We start from the raw sequence: 20,741 nt of genomic DNA, 5'->3' as shown, positions 1-20,741 counted from the left end.
AAGGTCTTGAATGTTTGATTATGAGAAGGCTGTGTAAGTAAAAATTATTAGCTTGTTTAAATTCATTGACTGGATCACATGTGTATGTAGCTATCTTAACTTATCCTAGCAAATATTTCTTTCAAAAAGAAGCACCATTACACACCTTGTTGGATTGGTTGATTGCAAAGTGGTAAAGTAATTGCCTTTCACTGAGAGGTCAGGGGTTAGATTTCTGAATAAAGCTAAAAATGTATAGTGACAATTGCGGACAACATGGGTTATCCCTGGGTACTCTGGGTTTCTTCCACAATAAGACTTCATGTGAGCTTCCATCAAGGCCAACAAGAGCGATTAATATAAGTTGAAATAACTTGCATGGCAATTTTCATATGCCCATCAAAAAATTTTGATGCAATGTATTATAATATGGCATTATCTGTTGAACCATTTGTCAGAAACTTTTATTTGTCAATAAATCTCCCAGTTTTCAGGTCTTTTTCAAAATTAGTAGGCTTTGATATAATCACCCTGATCTGATGTTGTGTTTTCCTGAATGACAATTTGATTTGACTGTATATAGAAGAGTTACCGCCTCTTGTCGTTTTCATTATATGAAATTGAGATCTTCTCTTTCAGTTTTCAACTGGTCTTTTTCAAACTTGTAAGGCTAAATCACTATGACAGGAAGTTGCATTATTCTGAATGATGATTGGATATGACAGTAATTGGAAGAGTTACTGCTCCTTGTTGTTTTCATAATGTCAGTTTTGTCTGATGATCTCAGTTTTCAGCCGATTTCTTTCTTAGTAGGCTTAAATTACCATGACATGAAGATTTTTTTTCCTAAATGTCAGTTTGATTAAACTATATTTAGAAGAGTAACTGCAAACTTGGTAGGTTTTATAGTTATGACCTGAAATTCTCTGTTTTTCAAGTATAGCAGTTGTAATTAGAATAAACAACTTTTAAAGGAGGTATTGACCTTGTTTTTTTGTTTGTTTTCTTTTTCGTATAATTTCTTATTCAGATATTTTCTTTTGTCAGTTTTTAATCAATTTCTTTGCAACTTGTGCTCTTTGGAGTAGGAAAATGTACTTATGAACAGAATAGGGACAGAGAAATGAAACTTCAGTAATAGAACAAGGACAAAGAAAAGAGAGATGGAACTTGATTTACAGAAGAAGGACCAGAAATCTTTGATTAACCTTAAGTAAGAGAACAATAGGAGTTGATGTGTAATTAACTAATTGTAAATAACAGAGAAATTGAAAGGGAGATGGATCTTGCTGTCTTAGAAAAGGAAACCAAATAAATGATGGGCCTAGATGTGATTTGTAAACACATGTCTGAAGACCTTTTACAAGGTTGACTTACTTGGATATATGGTGATGCTGTATATGTTGTATTGGACAGGACAATAAAAATCTGTACAATGACTGGCCATGGGCAGCTGAATGGACAGCTAATTACATTTGTCCTCAATCAGGAGCTGATTATGTCTGGAGAGAGCAATAAGGATAGAGTAAATGATCCTCAGCAACTCTTGACCTGGATTACTCGCGTCATTGAATCCTAGTTTGTCACAGATAAAGCCTCCTTGGATCAAGACAAATGTTTTAATATAGTACCCACAAACTGCTGCAAATTGCATCCTTTTTCAACAAACTATAACTGGCAATACATTTTTTCAAAATTTAACACCAACAAAAATTTGTATTTAGTTCATACATTTTCAGTGTACTTGCATTACATGAAATATTGTGATAATTCACATTCAAGCTGCTTTCTTGGGTGAATTTTCAACGAAAATGTTTTTAAGTACTTTAAGTTGGTTAATATGGTTCAGGATTTAGCAATATGTTACATGGTAATAGATTCATAAAATCACAATGTAGATTAATTGGTGATTATTCAAACCATTATAATGTAATAGCTAGGACTGCATTCAAAGCTGCTTCATGTAATTAAGATATCATTTACTGTGGATTCATTTATTTTCGTTGGGTTCAATTTTCGTTGTTTCTACAAATTAGACAGTTTCGTGGACTCATAAATTCGTGGATTTTTGATTCTGTGGGAAAAAAATAAAAACGTTAGAATTTTCTCTTTTTGCTTCCAGTCGAAATTATTTCTGTTTGTATTAAGGCTATGTTCACAGGAATTAACACTAATGACAAGAATAAAAGAACGTTTTTTTTCAAGATGGCGTCCTGTGTTTTTATAACGCTGTTTACAACAGTCTCGCATTAATATCAAACCACAAATCAGTATATATCCTGGCGTGTAATCAATCGGTAATTATCAGAAACAATTGTTTTCAGTGGATAAACATTGTGTGCTGATCAGTCGGTGTACCGCAGTCATATGAAAACACCACGCGTAACGATTGGACCATGTGTGTAAACAGGTGTGTAAACAAGATCTGCATTATTAATAATTATTGTGAACCTGTAGTCGGATAGAAATACGGATCCAATCTTCAATCGACAGGATGGTCCGATCAAGCCTAGTGTCCACAGTGTCGCTAACGACTGCGATCCCATCATACTTAGCATCACAATGGGTACTTACCCTTTGTTATGTTTAATAATATATAATTATATATCGTTGACACCAATTTAGCGTATCCATGTCGAGCCTCAGACTACCCGACTCCCGACTAATTACGGGGCTTCTGTCATTACCGGTGGACGTTTCCGGTGTCGGCAAAGATTACTTGGTCAAATTTCAAAATTACTTTAGTAAGTAGTTCATATTTCGTTGTGTTTTTAAATTCGTGGATTTGCTCATCCACGAAAACAACGAAAATTGGACCCCCACGAAATAAAATGAATCCACAGTATAATGTGTTTATTTTAGTAATATACAAACATTTAGTGTTTTAACCAATGAGTACTAAAACGGGACAAGTTGTGAAAGGTACTGTTATATTTTATGGAAGGGGGATTTACTTGCCCAGAGAGGGCTTCACAATTAAAACACTTGTTGTTAATAAAGGTATAAACTGAAAGACTTTTATTTGAAATCATGAACAGATGCCAAGTTAATCATCTTTGATGACAGATAATACGACTTTAAATCTTGGATTTGGAATACACGGTCATAGCACAGTTTATGAGTTTGTCTAAAAAGCAACAAACATGTCATGCACAAAAGCTCAGTAGTGACATCATTGAGCAATGGACTGATTTCTTCTCCAATGTAGTCACACTGATATAGTCAAAAATATATCAAAGTCATCATTGAAAACAACAACAGTAATGATCAAACAAATAAATTTGTTATATAAGCTATAAAATTTCAAATAAATCTATAGTTTATAAAATACAAAATTTATTGGTAGAGACCTTGTTGTTTTCACATTGGCTAACGTGCATTGATTAAGCCTTCCATTAAAGCTCACATCAAAGATCAAATGTGGCTCAACACCACAAGGTATCAAGTGATGAGAATGTGGCATTTTCACTTAAAAGTTAAAAAGAAGCTGACAACAATGAAAACTTGCTGTTAATATCATTTCAACAACCGCTAAAAGGGTTGATACTGATGATCATGCGGCCTTGAGGAAATGGATTGTTTAAACGACACACAAATATATAGCACCATTCAATACAAATTCAATCAAATGCAGTATAGTTGCCAATTATTATATTTTACTGCATCATCATGTTTTTTGTCTTTATAGGACTTGGGAAGAGCTTATTAAAATGATTAAATAGCATTTGCTAATGAATTCTATTACCAGTCTTGTACTTGTAGAATAAACACCTGTAGTCACCATCAACATTCCCATTATTTTTATCTTAAAATAAAATATTCTGGGTCATCAGAAAAATGATAGAGTTACATTTTCTACTTCTACTTTCTAGGTTTGTATTGTGCAGAAAAAGGACAGCAAGAAGATGTATGCAATGAAGTATATGAACAAGTCAATGTGTATAAAGAAAGACGCTGTAAGGAATGTGTTCCGTGAGGTGGAGATATTAATGGCACTGGACCACCCATTCCTTGTTAATCTGTGGTTCACGTTTCAGGATGAGGAGGACATGTTTGTTGTGGTGGATTTATTATTAGGAGGTGACCTTCGTTACCATATACAACAAGAAGTACACTTTGACGAGTCACATGTGAAATTGTATATCTGTGAGTTAGCTCTAGCTCTGGATTATCTACAGACATACAACATCATCCACAGGTAGGTATCACAATTGATACAAGGGAGGTAACTTTAATTCCACCCGCAGGTTGGTATCACAGATACAAGGGAGGTAAATATAATACCATCCACAGGTAGGTATCACAGATACAAGGGAGGTAAATATAATACCATCCACAGGTAGGTATCACAGATACAAGGGAGGTAAATACAATACCACCCACAGGTAGGTATCACAGATACAAGGGAGGTAAATATAATACCAGCCACAGGAATAAATCACAGATATAAGGGAGGTAAATATAATACCACCCACAGGTAGGTATCACAGATACAAGGGAGGTAAATATAATACCACCCACAGGAATAAATCACAGATACAAGGGAGGTAAATATAATACCACCCACAGGTAGGTATCACAGATACAAGGGAGGTAAATATAATACCATCCACAGGAATAAATCACAGATACAAGGGAGGTAAATATAATACCACCCACAGGTAGGTATCACAGATACAAGGGAGGTAAATATAATACCACCCACAGGAAGATATCACAGATACAAGGGAGGTAAATAAAATACAATCCACAGGTAGGTATCACAGATACAAGGGTGATAAATATAATTTCATCCTCAGGTAAATAGAATTCTTTCCACAGGTTACAAGGTATCACAGATACAGGTGAGGTGTATGTAAAACCATCCACAGGTTACCTGGTATCACAGATACAGTGGAGGTATATATACAGTTGAATCTAATTGTCTCGTAATTGATTGAGTCGAAATTCAGTTTGAGGCAAAATGATTTTCAAGTCCTGATTTTTCCCCTTCTATATCTTTGTATTTTTAGTTCAGATGACTCAAATTTCATTGATTTGAAATTTCGGTTTAGCTGAAGCAGTTTTTCAGTTCCTTCAATTGTAAACCAAGGGAAAAGTCATTCATTGTCTCAAAATGAATTGTCGTCAAAATATTGGCACATCTTCTGTCAAAATCGGTCAATATATACACAGAGTAGAAAGTCACCTGTGCACAACACATGGCTAATTACGGCTTCTTAATTAGTGTCGCCATCTTGTACCAATGACTTACCTGTATGTTAAAAAAAGTGGCACGTTTACACAAAACACTAAAACATTTAGTGTGGGTGAGTGCATCTTGAGGAACGATAAAAAAATGAAACAGTCAAACCAGTACGAACTTTTTGACGAAATCTGATCCCCAGAATTCTGAAATAAACTAATTTTGAGCTTGTTATTTAAAGGACTGTAAACAGGCACTTTAAAAGTTGATGACTTTTGTCGGAGTATGGATCTCAGAGATTGTATTTGGTTGTGACCCTTGTTAGTTATATATACACAATGGATGTCATTTGTAACGTTGTAATGATCATCTGGCCACTGTGACCCTTGTTAGTTATATATACACAATGGATGTCATTTGTAACGTTGTAATGATCATCTGGCCACTGTGACCCTTGTTAGTTATATATACACAATGGATGTCATTTGTAACGTTGTAATGATCATCTGGCCACTGTGACCCTTGTTAGTTATATATACACAATGGATGTCATTTGTAACGTTGTAATGATCATCTGGCCACTGTGACCCTTGTTAGTTATATATATACAATGGATGTCATTTGTAACGTTGTAATGATCATCTGGCCACTGTGACCCTTGTTAGTTATATATATACAATGGATGTCATTTGTAACGTTGTAATGATCATCTGGCCACTGTGACCCTTGTTAGTTATATATACACAATGGATGTCATTTGTAACGTTGTAATGATCATCTGGCCACTGTGACCCTTGTTAGTTATATATACACAATGGATGTCATTTGTAACGTTGTAATGATCATCTGGCCACTGTGACCTTGATCGTGGATTGAGAATGCCTCGCCAACTCATAATCTTGCTTGCCCTTTGACAATTGAGCTAAAAAATCCACTTGCAAGATATCCTGATCAATTACCATTTATACATCAGGCCTGTAACTTCTTACAACAACTGTAATCAACTCCAGGAAACTGATATCATCAACTTTATATACTTCATTTGAGTCGAAATACAGATCAGTCAAAATATTTTCCACATTCCCTTGAATTTCGAGATAATGAGTTTTGACTGTAATACCATCGAAAGGTAAATCATCCATAGGTAAGTATCATTTATGGTATTTATCTCTAGAAACTAGCATTCCTCTGGGATCCACCACCAAAACCTTGCATGTCCTTCAATGACTGGCTATTAGTAGGACATAAAGCATTAATAAAGCTAAAACCAAACTAATTGAGGTATATATCACAACATTCATAAAGGTATCATACCAAGTAGCTAAATATAACATTATCAATAGATGGATATCATAAGTGCACACATGGCCTCATGCTGCATGGGGATTGGTAGAAGTGATTCAATGAAGGTAGATATCACACAGGGGAGGTAAATATAAGAACAACCTAGGAAAGTATAACACAAGGGAGGTAAATAGAAGATTAACCATAGGTAGGTAACACATAGGGGAGGTAATTTCAAGATCAGTCATAGGTAGGTATGACACAGGAGAGGTAGATACGATGCTATCCATAAGTATGTATCACAGATACAACGGAGGAATGTTAAGGAAATGTATCAAATGTAGAATTGTTTTCTTAAGTAATCAAATGTTACCAGATATTACTTGAAATGATGTTTGCCACATTAGGGTATGTTGAAACAACTTAAGGCTTTCGTGAATAATCAGTTTGCAACAGTTAAGTAAACTTTCTGTGAAATATCAATGATTAGAAACACAGTGTCAATAGAAGGAAGATCTCAATCTATGTCTATATAGGATACAAGTGTCGAGTTAATGCCTTAAACAGCAAAAGCCCTTAAAGTACTTTACAGAAGTGGAAGCTTGTATCAGATCACAGCACTGTATTTCCGCAGCTTAATGTTTCTGGGACTTTTTTACAGTATCAGATTTTGTGTGCTTTCCTGTTCCTATAGACAGATTCCAATCAATCTTGAATCCCTTAAGAGAGGCTTCTGGTCCTCAAACTGAAAATTCATCAGTCTGCTGAAGTTATCTTTTAAACCTGAAGAAACAGTGTTTTTTTTTAGTAAGAACTATTTCCTTGTTACTTTATCTATCATCCCCCAAATTTCGAGGAGTACTCTATAGCTGAAAACAAAGATGAAACTTTAATTCTCATGGATCGTTTTTCATGACTGTACTTTTACAAACACTGAAAAAAATGTGGTTCACTTTTTGTATGCCCTCCAATATTGAGTTCACACACTCAGCAGACCAGCTTATTTAAAAATGACTATCCAAAATATGACCATGCTGATGAGCACAAAAGTCTAAATACTTTTTTAAATATATATCAAGCATGTAGGGTATGTGCTTGTCATTGTCTACAATGTTTGGCTTCCTGAGGCATAATCTTAGACTGTCTCATTAAATGGTATCCCTTTTTGTCCACTGTCTTCTGTCTGTAAACTTTTTACAGTTTTGACATCTTCTTCAGCAGAGCCCTTGAACTGAATTCAACGAAATTTTGCAGAAACCTTTCAATGCCATAGGTGAACTAAAATTGTAAATTATATGGTCCCCACCCCAAGGGACATGACGGGAGGGGCCAAAAAGTGGTCATATTGGAAATTTTAAAACCTTTCTTTTAAATGTCCAAGTATGGTAGACAAAAATTCTCTTCAAGGATGGAAGGGTCTAAAGGTGCTTTACCAAATTTGTAGATATATTACCCAGGGATAAAGTTTGCTGTAGTTTATATGAGAAAATTACATTTTTGAGCTTAATTGGTTTATTTTTTATTTGAAATACTTCAAACTTGGTTTGAATTATTAATATGGGATGATAGATTGATGGTGTGCACATGTATGCCCTAGCTGACCTCTTGGGGCTAATGGGCAGGACCAAAGTTCAAAGGTCATATTCACTGAAATTACCATAAAATCTTCTCAGTAATATGATATATAGAGATATGGATGAAAGGGTCTTTATAGAAACATTGCATAAGTGTATAGGAAAATGAAAGTGTTAGCATGGAATGTCAGTTAATGTTATGTACATTCTACAATGTAGTTCAAGTTTTCTTACTTTGTTAATAAGATTATTTCTATGACATGCTACAAAAACAATAACAGCATTGTAACTCAGGTGACCGTTCAGGCCCTGGGGATTCCTGTCGACTCGTAGTACGGGTATTAAACTTTGGCATTCTAAAATCTTGTAAGTGAGGTTTGAAATGATAAGCCATCAAACATTGTTTTGAAATTTTTACATTCTTCATAATGTTCAAAATGTCAGATGTATAAATCAAGTTACCTCTTTCAAATACCTGATCATTTTCATGATATTACAGTTAATTAGTTAATCAATTCATTTAGTATATTTTGAATGACAAAAAATTCAAACCAAAACATAATTAGTCATGAGTTCAAAGGCATTATGCTTATTCACTTGCTTGATACAGCTATGATCAGAGACTATTTTTCAGTCATACAATAATTGTTCCAGATGTTTACATGTTTTCAGTACAATAGAGTACATTTTATATCAAATCACATCAACATACTAGCAATGTAATTTTCACTGTTACACTGATGAACAATTGACCTCTCAGATTTTGCATGCCTTAATAGCCATATTAAAACTAAAGCATTAATATCGGAATGCTACAATAGGTAATTTGATAAGAGCATTTGAAATTGATGTAAACTTGTGACAATAAGGATTAATGCATTCTTCTGTTTTACAGAGACATTAAGCCAGACAATATCCTCCTTGATGAAGAAGGTAAGATATAGTTAATTGTCTTTGTGTATGCTGAATTTTTATTACTTGTGTCAGAGTAGCTATTTATCTGTGCATTGATAACCAGACCTATTGTAACTCTCTACAACTGACCAGTTGTTCATCTTTGAATATTTTCAATACAGAGATTCAAAGTTACTTTGTTTATGTTTATGACACCTGTTGAACATTAAGTAAGGTGCTGATGTTTTAGGAGTTCATATTTTAAGTATAGAAAACAATGGTTTCTTTATTTTAGTGACTTTGTAAGGCAGAGATTGGTACAATGTCTAAATCATTGGATGTAAAATTAAATAGAAGTAACGATTACTTACTAATTTTGCATCCACATACTAAACATGACCTAAGTTCACTGCATTTGATGCATACATACATATACATACACATACCAAGTACACAGATGTGTACTCTACATTTTTGGGGATTGTCTCAAAGATAACATTGGCTGACATTTACTAGTACAGGAAACGTATGCACAGTGGTCACAGACTGATACTCTTATACACGAGATGTATGATTATTACATACATTGCTGGTAAAAATATAACTAAATGAAATGATAAGCATTATGCAATATCAAATATGTTGTTAATACATAGATGCCACAATGTTGATTGTTAAAACATTGAAAATGTGAAAACACAATGTATGACATATATGTATTTATGTCAGGTGCATTGTAGTCATCACATACAACAATTGCTGATTCATGTAAATGAGAATGAATTGCAAATTGAAAAATGCTAGTACTACAATTTAAGACAAAAGTAGAGAAATGTAAGTCTGTAGCATTCTAATGTGCAACTCTCACTTTTCTATTTGCAAATCTGCATTTCTCAATCATCATACTGATGAATCTATAAGCAGCAACTAATGAGGAGAGGTGATAGCCAAATCAAAGAAAAGAAACCCAAAGAAACTTCATTGTATAAAATAAGGGAAAATTTCACAAACATAATGATGGGAGAAAAAAAATCCCTCCAAAGGTGCTTATTGCAATAAAGGTTCAATCAAATTTATTTGTAGCAACAATGATTAAAGGAATTATTTTGCAAAACCCTGTGTTGGTCTTATTGTTTGTGCATGTTTTAACTTTAGATACAACCCCTAGCAACTGTACAACATATGTGAGTGTTTGTAGTATGTCTATATGAAGAACTGTAGATCTATACTGTGCCAGGCTATTGGTCCAAATAATCAAGGCTCCTATCTTGGTGCTGCCATGGGGTCAGCTGGTCACCACACTACACCACACTTACATTCACTGAAGACAGTAGACAGTAACTGGATTTGTGTTGAGTTTTTGTAGTGCGCAGACAACTAATATCATTGTCCTTAGGATACTTGAGAAATTGCTCACTTAAAATACATTTACTCCCAGTGCTGTTAAGGACTCGTGGCAGAAGAGCTAACAGTAGTCTTTGGATGAATGTTTACTAGTTATCATGATGATGTGAATATACAGATGGATCAAGGATATGGAACCGAGTTGGATGGTATAGCTTTTACTGGTAGTTCAGTATTTAATATCGGACATAAGTGGCCTGGTGATGAGTTGATCCCAGATGTTTGGCATTCCATATAGATTTCCTGTAGTATTATTAGAATCACCAAATTAGGCTGAAATCTTTGGTGTAGTCTTGTTAGGGGACAAAAGTGCAACCTTAGGCTTAAGGCTTTGGTGTAGAGTTTGGAGCATTGTAATCGAACTTTGGCTAGTGTCACCAAAGTTCGGAAACATTAGGGCTATGCTTACAAAACTTGGGCTTAAGTTTTTTGTGTAAAGTAAGTTGCCTTCTTTCTTCATTCTTAATCATATTTCTTTGCTTCTCTACTCAAAGACAAGACTAAGAATTACAAGCCATGATACTACTTGGTGAGAGTAGTTAATCTTAGGGTTCTCCAGCTGGATATGATTTCCTGTGCTACATTGTACTACAAAAGAAGGAGCCTAAGCATCTCTTGGCTTCTGTGAGACATATAACACTGTTAAAGGTCTGAATGTGTTTTATCAGCACCCTGAACTTAAAAGACAATCCTAATTTTGAAACTTTTCCGAATTTTACTTTCAACATATCAGTAATACATCATAGTACAGTATACTCAAGTTTTATGATATGCACATTTTCATTTGCTCTATTTTGAACATTTCATTGAGTGTAACATTGTGTCTTTGCCATTAATATGTTGCAGTTGATCCTGATTTCAGAGGTTGATGTTCATGTTTTTGATTCCATGATAACTAGTTTTTTGACAAATTAAATCTGAACTTTGCCTGATACTTATTTCTATTGTTAATTTTTCCCATTGTTTTATTGATCAGTATTCTTTGTCAATACAATGACACTAACTTAATATCTTTGAAATGCATTGTTCTGTTTCTCTCCCTGGTGCATACAGGCATTTGTGTATTAAAAATTTAAAGCACCAGAAAATACATTATTTAGCTGCTTTTGACATATTTTAGATTAAAATTTTGAATTACAAATAACAGATACTTATACAGTACTTCTGTTTAAAACTGGAGTAAATAAAAAGGTTTTCCTTTCAAAATAAGGAAAATAGACATGTCTCCATGGACATGCTTATCTTGTCTCTGAATTCCACTTTTGTAAGTTAATGTGAAATGTTATTTACCTATCAATTCAAAACCAAGATTTTCATTCAGATTATACAGACAAACAGGGACTCTCTGAAATTGGCTATTTCCACAATTTTATCAAATATTCTAAGGTTGAGCAAAGTGAATTAAAGAGGAGTAAATCATCGTGATGACTTTGTTGCGTTAGTATCATGATGGTGGCTATGGCAATCGAACGATGAAACTGACTATGTATTGGATGTTAATGTACGTTTCTAGCAATATTCAGAAAAATAAATGTAATTTGATATTAAATTTTGTTTTAGCATGAAAAAAAAATCAATGAAATTTATACATTGTGATAGGAAATAAATGCTTGATGGTATTCTGGGAATTTGATTTTGCAATAAAAGCAAATATGCAACAGGGTTGATACCGGTAGTTACAATATAGCGAAATATTGATTCAGAGAGAAAATATTCAGCACTACTGAATATTAAATGTGGGCTGTTTATACAATAAAAAAAATATGTGATTTGGGAAAACAGGATTGCCCTGTTTAAAGTCAATTTTATACATGAAGAGAACAATCTTTAATTTCATTGCTTGAAGAGTTCACTTTGTATTTAACATTTGTTGCAAATTTCCATGGATTTCTAATATTAAAGAAGAAGATAGTCAGATATATTGATTAACTAAGAAACATAAATATTTATGCCCAACAAACAATCCTGTTATGCACCATGAATAATGTATTCATTCTCTTTCACTATGTGTTAGGGTAGATGCTGTGGACAATTTTTTTTCCAGCTCATTCTGAATGTAATCCACTTTCAAAAAATTGCATTAACATTTAGAGATATTCCAACATACATAATTGAATAGTCGTACTAAATTAGATCACATTTCTTCATCAATCTGGTATTACATTGATCTCTACTCTGCAATTAGAATACAAAATTTCTGTAGGCTTTCAACCTTGATTTATTCCATACTGCTATTTTGATGTGGTTTTGATTGTTTTTATATCTTAATTTGCTGACCAGACAAATTTCATGCCATGTATTCTGCTTAAATCAATTGATGGCTGGCTGTTACAAACATAATGCATTGGACCTTGTACTCACACTCGACTATAAAGATTATGGAGTTATGGCCCTTTTCTTACTGTTTTAGTCAGTTTCCTTTCTCAATTTTGAGGGGTTTTTTTCAAGTAAAACCAAGAGGAAGTGCTGATAGATTTGAGTGATGTGACACCTCTCAAGAAAAGCCTCCTTAACCATATCTGTCTTAGAGAGCTTTCTGAGGTAGCTTCCACACATAAAGTGTTGGATCTGTAGAGGAGAGTGCATCAACAAAAGGTTGGCAAAGAAGACTGCTGTTTGAGTTAGAGCAAGAGGCTCTTCCACCAGAAACAATTAGAGCTCCAGGAACCAAGACTGCCACAGCCACAGGGGCACTAACAGATGTAGGGAACAGTGATGCTTTTGTCTACATGATTAAATGAGGAAATGCATAGGCATATAGACAAAAATAGACAACTTTTTGTTCAGAGATGTTGTGAACAGGTCTGTTAGTGGCCTATCCTACACTCAACAAATTTCCTTGAAAATTGTATGATTCAACTGCCCTTCCATTTAAACTGGCTCACTGCACTAGGAAAGAGTATCTTTCAGAGCTTTCAGTCTGCTTGGAAGATGCTTGACAAATATAGTCAACTGCATATCTTAGCAAAGAAGAAAATTAGGAATAGCAAGGACAAATAAAATGTGAGATCTGGTATCCCCTGTCTATCCAGATACACAGCAAACGACCACTTTCTCAATCAGCAATGACCATCAAGATAAGCTTCCCACCCTTTTATGGATGAATTAATGAACAGAATCAAAGTAGGAAACATCTTGGACTGGTTCAGAGGAAGCCAAGCTTCCCAATTCCTTGAGGAAAAGACCCAGGTGACCAGCAGAAGTGTTTGGAAAAGTCTGATATTAAGTCTCCCTAAGGGGACTACATCTGAGGTAACCCATGAAGGTAAGAAACCAACATAACTGGATGCATGACCAACCAATGAAGGTCAGGGCAAGAGTTGTTGCCTGCTCATACTTCTACATAGGTGGAATGGCAATGCCCTAGACAGTATTGAAATACTTCCCAAGGAAATTGAAGTCCTTAAATGGGGAAACCTCCGACTTCTCTCAGGGAGAAATGTAGCTGACCTTCAACAAGATTTTAAGAAACAAATGGGTGTCCTGTACCAAAGATTCCCTCACTACATAAAGCATGAGGAAATAGTTAAAATAGATGTGAACATCTGTTTCCCTTAAGTGTAGGAATCCCATGACCAGCAGCTAGGTGAAAACCAAAGTTATAGTCATGAATAGCAACAACAGGCTGGGAAATGAAGACCTGAATCCAGCCACCTGAACAGCATAACCAACCCCAGTGGGACTACTCCTAGGTAACCCAGGACAGGAAACTCCGGGCTGGGCCTTACAGGACTGGGACCAGGTAATTGACTAGAAGGGAAGACTGGACCAACATTTATGCTAATATTAGAGAGCATCACTAATCCCATTGAAAATAGACAAACCAGAAGAGACGTTTGTGTTTGGCACCCTGGGACTTGAACTTGAAGAATTATCATGCCACCAATGCTGCCCCCATCATTGACACCACCTGGTATGCTGGGATCACTGCTAGTGGTCGACAGCCGATAGTCTCTACCTGATATCAAACATGAAGATTTACAGGAGTTCTGGACCAATTCAGTCCAATGCAAAACAATTTGAAACAATGAAAAACAACATAAACTGAAAAAACAAACAACCATAAATAAGGCCAAATACAGTGAGCTGATGTGTAAACTGTAATGGTAGCACACCACTCTGACATGTGGAGGAAAACAAAGTGCCAAAAAAGGCTAAAAAAGCAATTAAACAAGAACAATTGTAATCAAATGGGCAAAACATTGCCAGCTGTACAAAAATTTATCAATCTAAATGGCTGCAAAACCAAGTTGTGAACAGGACTTCGCTGTAGTTGATCAGCACACAGTGAAGAAAGGAGATCACCCTGTCTCTATTGTTTAGTTATGATTCGCATGGTTGTGTTCATTAGGCTACAAATTGGATGAAGGTTCTGTATTTTTGAAAACAAAATATAAGGTAATTATTACTGAAAGAAAAATGAGATATTGCATTTTGAAGTCAATTGACCCATACATTTATACACAAACTTGTCTCCCCTCATTCATTTATCATTGCTCAGATTGCTCCGATTAATGGATTAACTATTATTAACTATTATAAGATAGATTGTATCGACTATTGAATTTCTTTTTTACAGTCAATGTTAGTAAGCCTAGATTGGCTAACATATAACACATTAATCTTTGGAAATTGTTGGTATTTAGTGATGAAGATTAGTTTTCTGAGGAAAAATACAAGAAAAAAAAACCTGTCCATTTACTCTGAATTAGTGACATCCTCAATGTTTACCAGTGAGTGTAGTATATTAGTATCAAATATACTGTATGCATAGTATAGATTTGTAGCTTATGAGATAGTTGTGTCCTGAAGAGAATTGTTAGAAGAGAAGGTGAAATGAGGCATGGGTCAAACAGAAAATCATGAAGTTCTTTACCTTTGTCACCAGCTGGTAGATTGGAAATTAACACTTAGTCTGGTCGATATCTCATACACGCCACAAATCCATTATATACTTGTGTTATATGGACAATTATGTGGTGAGCCCATCAATATGAAATTGATCGAGATCCTACCCACAATGTAATACTAGTTGTTGGAACCCAAATTGCAAATTATTGTCTAGTATCATTGCAGCTTTTTCCATTTTCCCCCTTTATGTAGCTCAAATTGTTTACCTATAATTACATCAAAATATTTCTCAGTTTTATAAAAAGAAATTAAATCTGAAGGATAGACTGAGTGATCGTTATCTGCTACAGCTACATAACTCAGGTTTTTAAAATAGTAAAAGGAAGGACAGGGTGATAGTGGTCAAGTTTGTCTTCAGCTAAAACAGTATAAGGAAGGAGAGAGTGATAGTGGTCAAGTTTGTCTTCACCTCAAACAGTATAAGGAAGGAAATAGTGGTCAAGTTTGTGATAGTGGTCAAGTTTGTCTTCACCTCAAAAAGTATAAGGAAGGACAGGGTGATAGTGGTCAAGTTTGTCTTCAGCTCAAACAGTATAAGGAAGGACAGGGTGATAGTGGTCAAGTTTGTCTTCACCTCAAACAGTATAAGGAAGGACAGGGTGATAGTGGTCAAGTTTGTCTTCAGCTAAAACAGTATAAGGAAGGACAGGGTGATAGTGGTCAAGTTTGTCTTCACCTCAAACAGTATAAGGAAGGACAGGGTGATAGTGGTCAAGTTTGTCTTCAGCTCAAACAGTATAAGGAAGGACAGGGTGATAGTGGTCAAGTTTGTCTTCAGCTATATTTAAGGTGCACCATTGTGTGAAATACATGGCTCAGATTTTAACAGCTAAAGGAAAGACTGAGTGATAGTGGTCCATTTGCTTCATTGCTCAGAATTTTTAAGAACAATATAGGGATAGACTGGATGATAAAAATCCATTTTGTCTACAGTTATAAAGATACATGTTTCTTCAAAGTACATAAATGTTACACACAGCTGCCATATATTCTCATATTATGTAATACATTTTAAAACAAATGTAATAAAAAGACATGTTCTCCTGTTCTGCTGGTATCAATGTTTATTTGGCTAATTTCAAAGAAAATGGTGATAAAGAGGACTTTTTGTCCTCATCTGTCACTGAGTGCTTTCACACTATTATGAACTTGTTTTTATGTTTGCTTTGTCTGACATTAAATCTTTACCTACAGTATATTCTCATCATTTTGACATGTATCCTCACTGTTTATGTTTCTTTAATCATAAATAAGATATTAATATTTGTGTATGTATCGCATATCATTTGAAATCCTAAAAGGGATGGATGGTGTCACCTTCAAATGGTGTGTTTTGTTACACTGGGGCTAAAGTCCTTCGATGTATTTTGAACGAGACCAGAGAATTTTTTAATCATGACACTAACAGTGCAAAAATCAAGAAATTGTTATGAATTTACATATGTATAGTACGATTAAAATCAATCCTTTGATCTGTATTATCGTCTTAATTTTCAATAACTTGATTATCTCCCCTTTTCCTGCCTTTTTTGACAACACTGCACACAGTCCCTTTTATGGTCATTTAATGGTCATGCTATCTAGATTACCCATGAGAAAGGATTAGATGTGCAGTGAACTGTGATAGAAAGTTATCTATAACCCAATACTTTTCCCTTGTGAGAGGTGTGAATTATGCAGTAACCATGACTCAAGTCCTGCAGTATGTTGTGTAACCTTTATGGAATTCTGTTGAAAGACAATCAACCGGAGACTATAGTCCTTCTGTGTTTTGTCTCTCAGGGATCCTGCCACACTCTGCTAAATATACTTTGTATAATTATTGATTAATAAATTAAAGTTTGATAGTGAATATCCCTGCTCCCATTATTTTGAGAGCCATTGATGCTTGTTTGGTTTTGGATGCTTTCTCTTCACTACTTTAGTCTATTTGTAACTTTATCATGATTTTTGTAGAATGTTGGCATATACATAGCAAGCTGTATTTAGTCCACCCCTTCAGATATCTCTATTTCTTTAGAAGTACTGGCTTGATCTTTCTCAGATTTTATTTGTAGTTGTCCCTTGCTCCCCAATTGTGCCCATAGCTGACAGGTGGCCATATTGAATTTAAATGATGAAAGTTTATTATTGCTATTTCTCGAGAAGAAATGGATGTATTTATCTCAAATTTATTATGTAATTAGCCCTTTGTCTCTGTTTTAACCTATTTGATATAGTACTTCTCAAAAGACATAGTACTTCTTGAGAAGTACTGGATGGATCTTTCTCAAATGTCTTAGCTGAATTCCCCTTATTTGTACCTTTCTAATTTTAGGACTGATAAGAAAAACAAAATGGCTGACAGGACGGCCATCTTCAATTATGACAATGAAAGGTTGTTATCGCTATTGTTTGGGAAATACTCAATGGATCTTTCTCAAAATGTCATGTGTAAGTTTACCTTTGTCCTTAGTTGTGCTTGCCTGGTTTTGGTACTGATCAGATACACGAAATGGCCAACAGACTACCATCTTGGATTTGGCAGTTAAAGATTGTTGTTGCTATTTTATAGAAGCGATGTTAAAATTTTATATAATTAACAGCGCAAACAATGGAGAAAAGGAAAAAGAAGAGTAAAGATTCAACTTTTTAAGAAGAAATATAGATCAAACAATTATGGGTGCCAAAATTTTTAAAGATTCCTCTGGGATCTCTTGGTGATTTTGTTGTAGAGTCTGAGTGTCCAGTTTAAATATCATGGAAACCTTTCAAACTACATGAATTGCGAAAGCTCATTTCCACTCTATGACAATTAAAACTCCAATTCTACAAGGCTTTGCCCACTCAGTTGCTAAAATGTGTTGTCTATATGACTTCAACTAAATGTACTTGTGTTGGCCCAGACTGAAGCGTGTGAGGGGTCTTAGTGTGGGAGAAAACTCTAGCACCTGGAAAAAAACATTTGGTTGACCCCATACCTTTTCACATCCAATTGGGGAATCATATCCAATACGCCTACATGAATGTTAAGTGTGCTACCACTGTACCACCCTACCACCCAATACTGTAATCAAAGAATTAATGAAGGGAAAAATATTGGTCCTTGCAGATCCACAGATTACCCAGCAAAACTATTCATTTTTGTAAATCAAATGTGTTAAATAATATACCTTTTCCCCCACAGGTCATGTCCACATAACAGACTTCAACATTGCTACAGTCCTGAGTGATGGACAGCTTGCCACCTCTATGTCAGGCACCACTCCTTATATGGGTATGTATTAATTATTATCATCTAATCCATCATGTTTTATTGAAAATACTTCAAGTGTCCGAGACTCAGCAGGACACGTATCCCTCTTTCTGGGTGGAATCTAGAGAAATTGTGATTGGTTGAGGGGTTTCTTGTCAACAGGACTCAACCTCTGGCTAGATGGAGTATCACCAACGGATGTGTGATCTATCAACATGAGGAGGTGGCCTTTATCTTCCTTCTTGAGATGGAGCTGTCTGTCTGGATGTCAAGATGTTGAATGGTTGAACAGCTCCCACTCATAATGATGCTATCTTGTCAGTTGCATAGATATTCATTTCTGTCATAGTGCCAGTTGCCCGATGACTGTCTGGATGAGTAGTGCAGTTGAGGCTGGGTGGTCAAAGTCATGGCCCCATTCTAGATGGACAAGGGTTTGGGAAAGCACCATCCCCTATATGATAAAGATTTTATTATCACTCCTGTAATTAAAAAGTTCTGTCATTTCGGTTAAAATACTCTCTGCTTTGAAATGGTCTATGCAGAAGAGGATTGGTAAAAAAGGGATAGGTTCCAAGATTAATCCCAGGCAATCTAATTAGAATTTGATGTTTAATTTAACTTGGTTAATACACAGTTAAATTGAACATAAAATTTTAATAAGTTAGATAGGATCCCATGCAAAAAAAAAATGAAAAATAATTATATCTGTTGCAGTGCCACTTGTGGGGACTTTGCCGACACTGCCACAATGTTTGGTCACTCATTCGTTTTGTTGTTTTGTCACCTACAGATACCACCTGGATCTTCAATTTAGAGAAAGGCTGACACATTGTATTAGCAGGTGGAAAACCACTTTGACAAGATTTTGTATGTGAATCAGTATTCTATGTGATTACAGTGGAGTGAGAATGTGACATATATATTATTGAAATGCTTCTGTCCTGCATTTAGAGAGTTATGGTCCTTTGTTATTTTTATCCCACCCTTATGACATGGTGAAAGAGCTGTATGGATCTTTCTCAAATTTCAGATATAGTTTCCCTTAGTCCCTAGTTATACCCAACATTCATTTTTGGTTCTGATTAACCAGAAAAACAAAGCGTCTGCCAGGTGGCCATCTTGGATTTTATAAAGTTAAATTTAAAGATGATGGTTTCTTCAGAACAATTTACAAAGATCAAATAATGGTGGTGTCTTTCAATATATGGATTGCTAGATTATTTTGTATTGCAGGTAGTTTGTGAAAAAATGGCATCTTTTTATGCAACAAATAAGTCTTTACCAAAATTCTAGCTTTAGGCATATACACTATCATTTTCAATAGACAACAGGAGCATATTTGAAAAATGAAATTGAAAGTATTTTTTTAATTTGATGAATAAGATATTATATGATAAAATACACTTGCATTTACATACATCATTTATTGAAACATCAAAAATAATCAACAATATTTAAATAAAGATTTCATATGACCATGACATATAATTAGATTTACAAAACATTGACTCAAATGTCATGTTGACTCTCAACATAAAATGATAATTAATTGTGTACATAGTAAAAATCGACCTTTATGTTAAAAGAATCATTAATGTGTACTACATGGAACATTTGATGAAAATATGCTCAATATTCTTAACACATATAAATTAATAAATTCTAAAAATATTTCTGTGAACGTCAGTTGCAGTTTGTGCTTTTGAAAAAATTATTTACCAACCATTTTCACTTAAATATATTGTACATATATATTAAGATCAATTATCTTAAGTTTCATAGTTTATATACCAATCATTAAAGTAGAATACTTAGTAAATTTAAATACCTGACATCACAAGCCGTATGATATTCATCTTATACATGTGCTCTGCAATGTACCATTAAAGTGTTTTGATAAAAAAATGTCACACTAACTTATAACACATATTTTCATAACCATATCCAGGTAATTTTGTAAATAATGATAAAAAATCACAGAAATAAGTGAAACAAACAAGTAGTATTCTCCAAGATGTCGCATATATCATCCTTGGCTCTCTATGTATAATTGTACCCGCATTATATGTATATTGTTAACAAAAGAAATTTGTAGGTAAATGAATGCCTGCATATGAAGGTAATTATCCATTGTTTCCAGGCTGTATAAACTAAATGTCAAAACTAATAGTATTTACGTAATTATTTCAAATGCCAAAGTTGTACCACATGCTGTATGTTCCATGTACATGGTATCTTGGTTGATACATTTCATCAGAGATATATCGTAAAA

At 34.6% G+C, this 20,741-nt stretch overlaps 1 protein-coding gene across 1 annotated transcript in view; it reads left to right on the top strand.

Annotated features, from left to right (window-relative positions):
- LOC132547464 (serine/threonine-protein kinase 32B-like) overlaps positions 1-20,741 on the top strand; it is a 77,321-nt gene that overhangs the window by 42,647 nt on the left and 13,933 nt on the right. Inside the window, exons 4-6 of the mRNA XM_060211219.1 lie at positions 3,852-4,177; positions 8,918-8,955; positions 18,398-18,487. Of these exons, the coding sequence (XP_060067202.1) occupies positions 3,852-4,177; positions 8,918-8,955; positions 18,398-18,487 (454 nt within the window). The remainder of the gene's footprint in view (positions 1-3,851; positions 4,178-8,917; positions 8,956-18,397; positions 18,488-20,741) is intronic.

This window comes from Ylistrum balloti, unplaced genomic scaffold, assembly GCF_031769215.1.
Source record: "Ylistrum balloti isolate Yb309-2 unplaced genomic scaffold, AGI_CSIRO_Ybal_v1 Utg369956, whole genome shotgun sequence".
NCBI classification, from domain to species: Eukaryota; Metazoa; Mollusca; class Bivalvia; order Pectinida; family Pectinidae; genus Ylistrum; species Ylistrum balloti.
The sequence above is the reverse complement of the archived record's forward strand: the minus strand, read 5'-3'. Positions and strand labels throughout refer to the sequence as shown.